Source organism: Triticum dicoccoides, chromosome 2B (genome assembly GCF_002162155.2).
Source record: "Triticum dicoccoides isolate Atlit2015 ecotype Zavitan chromosome 2B, WEW_v2.0, whole genome shotgun sequence".
Classification (NCBI taxonomy): domain Eukaryota; kingdom Viridiplantae; phylum Streptophyta; class Magnoliopsida; order Poales; family Poaceae; genus Triticum; species Triticum dicoccoides.
In genome coordinates this window covers 17,323,318-17,325,873 of record NC_041383.1, presented here as the reverse complement: position 1 = coordinate 17,325,873, position 2,556 = coordinate 17,323,318, and the positions used below count along the sequence as shown (strand labels likewise).

At 50.7% G+C, this 2,556-nt stretch overlaps 1 protein-coding gene across 1 annotated transcript in view; it reads right to left on the bottom strand.

Moving 5' to 3' along the window:
* Window positions 1–2,033, bottom strand: part of LOC119360254 (syn-copalyl diphosphate synthase-like) — a 35,245-nt gene extending 33,212 nt beyond the window's left edge. The window contains exons 1-4 of the mRNA XM_037625971.1: window positions 1,998–2,033; window positions 1,695–1,879; window positions 1,368–1,586; window positions 1,122–1,244 (exon numbers count right to left, since the gene is read on the bottom strand). Of these exons, the coding sequence (XP_037481868.1) occupies window positions 1,122–1,244; window positions 1,368–1,586; window positions 1,695–1,879; window positions 1,998–2,033 (563 nt within the window). The remainder of the gene's footprint in view (window positions 1–1,121; window positions 1,245–1,367; window positions 1,587–1,694; window positions 1,880–1,997) is intronic.
* Between the last annotated feature and the right edge of the window lie 523 nt (window positions 2,034–2,556).

Here is a 2,556-nt window from a genome sequence, read left to right as displayed (position 1 = left end):
GCCTCTTCGAACATGCCACAACACCACCCCGCATGTATGAGGGCCCGTACGACGCTCCGGTGGCATTGCTACCCCCAGGGCCCCCGTCCCGCCTAATCCTTTAGCGTTTCACCACGAGATCTAGCCCTTTGACTTCCCACGGACGGGCTTTGACCAGTGGACCTCTCCACCCGGTTGTGTCGGGTCGGCCGAGAGGGACACCGGGGAGCAACATCCGGGCCAAACCTACAGCTAAATCCACTCCGTGTAGACCCGACGCGTCCGTTTCCCCCCTCCAAGTTCGGGCGGCGGCGCCGTCCGTGAGGGAGGCCACGCACCGGAGACGCGTACCGCCTCTTCGGACATGCCACAACACCACCCGGTTGTCAACACGTACTATATGTAAGTTAGTCAAATAATAATATTTAAGAAAACATAAAATATAGCTATGAAAAAAAAGAAAAAAATAACAAGTGGAGGGGGTGACCGGGAAGTGGATAAGGGAACTATGATAAAAAGATCGATGACGTGGTAAAAAAGAAAAAAAACTATGAAAAAAATATAGATATGAAAAAAAGAAAAAAAGAAAAAAAGAAAAAAAAACTATGCCGACGGCAAAGCCGTCGGCATAGCTGCGGCATAGGGCAGATGGCCGGCGCGCTGCGGATCGATGATGTGGCATCTATGCCGACGGCAGCCGTCGGCATAGGTGGTGGTCGGTGCGCCTCGGATCGATGACGTGGTAAGGGCATCTATGCCGACGGCCTCCCGCCTCGGCCGTCGGCATAGATCGGACGCCGTTAGCCGCACGGCACGGCGGGATCGCCGGGCCCGCAACTATGCCGACGGCCAAGATATGTCGACGGCCGCTGTAGGCGTAAGTTTGGGTAAGCCGACGGCCTTTCTGGGCCGACGGGGGCCGTCGGCATATGTCTGGATAGCCCGACGGCTTTATTACGCCGACGGCCTGGATATGGCTGTCGGCATAGCCCTGACAAGGCCGACGGTGGCCGTCGGCATAGATATGGCCGTCGGCATAGGGCCCTGTTCCTGTAGTGTAGTACTCCATTTAAAAATATCATTAACATTTAGACTTTTAGGACATATTATATTTCCAACTAAATTAAAGTAATTTATGTTACCTGTAAATAAACTCTAAGCACCGCTGGATTTCAATTGTGAAGTGCCTTGATATCCCCAGACGAATGAGCCGGTCGACCACCCATAACTGCTCAAAAGTATCCATAGAGTGGCTACATGGCACTGAGAAAACAAATAATTTACGTGAATGGTGACGTTTTGTATTGACCAACATACAAAGGGGCTCTCCTACCTAAGAGTGCATTCCTGTTGGTTGTACAAGAAAATAAGTGGTAGTGATTTTTCCTCCCCCCTTGAACTTTTTGACAAGCATATCTAGCCATGCTAGGCATTCCTTGTCGCCAGTGTAACTAAGGGCAGCAGCTGTGGCAGCAGGCGAGGAATGGAAGGATCCGTCTGGACAACGCAACGTGAGTAGCTTTTCCCAGTCCAATGGTAAGTCAACCATTCCCTCCAAACTGAAAAGTAGGGTCGTTGGTATGGCGTGTAGCACATCCAGAGGTATCCTACAATTTGAGAGCCGGATTAATTATTACTTAACTAATTATACATAGACTATTCAGTTCAATGTACAAATCCAGATTTATCACATGCATGTAGCTAGGTATACATACTTAGAGAGCTTCAGATTCCTCTTGGCATATATCTCTTCCAAAACAGTGTGATTGTAAGGGATGTCCAAGTCCAGGTCCTTCGCCTTCTCTAGGAGTGCTGGGAAGTTAATCTCGAAGCCACATGGCATCCAGTCCTGTTCCTCTTCTAGCAACCTGCTCATATTTTCTTTGATCTCTGGAGAAGGCTGCAGAGGCACGCAGGCATAATTCAACAAGGAGTACAGGACAACATTCGGTGGACCGCTACAGGCAATGGGGTGTACTCCACCAGCTCAGCCTATGCGATTCAGTTCCAAGACCCACCGGACTGCAGGTACAGATCGACAATTTGCAAGCCATGGGCGCCGGCAATGATGAAGATCTTTTTCTGGCTACTTCAACATAACCGTCTGTGGTGCAACGATCGGCTTCAGCGGCGTGGATGGTCAAACAGATACTTCTGCCTATTCTGTTTCCGCTATCTGGGGACTTCAGAACATCTGTTCTAGTCCTGCCCCTGCTCCCAGAAGATCTGGGCAACGACATCACGTTGGCGTGGTTGCCAAGCCCTCAACCTAGGCTGTTGGGCGGCGACGCCTTCAAGCTCAGTCACGATAAATATGATCACGCATAAGGCGCAGCCAGGGAGCGAGAGGCAAGCCATCCGATCAATGATTATCCTGTTATGTTGGGAGATTTGGCAAGAAAGGAACAGCTGCATTTTTCGCAGCAAGGAAGCAAGCCCAGCAGATGTCATTGCCAGAATCCGGGCCACCGTTGAACTCTGACGCTGATTGGGAGCAAAGCACTTCAAGCGCCCCTTCGGGGAAAGCGATGCGAGAGGATAGACCTACACTATGAACCGGGCCGTCTTTTTCTCCTC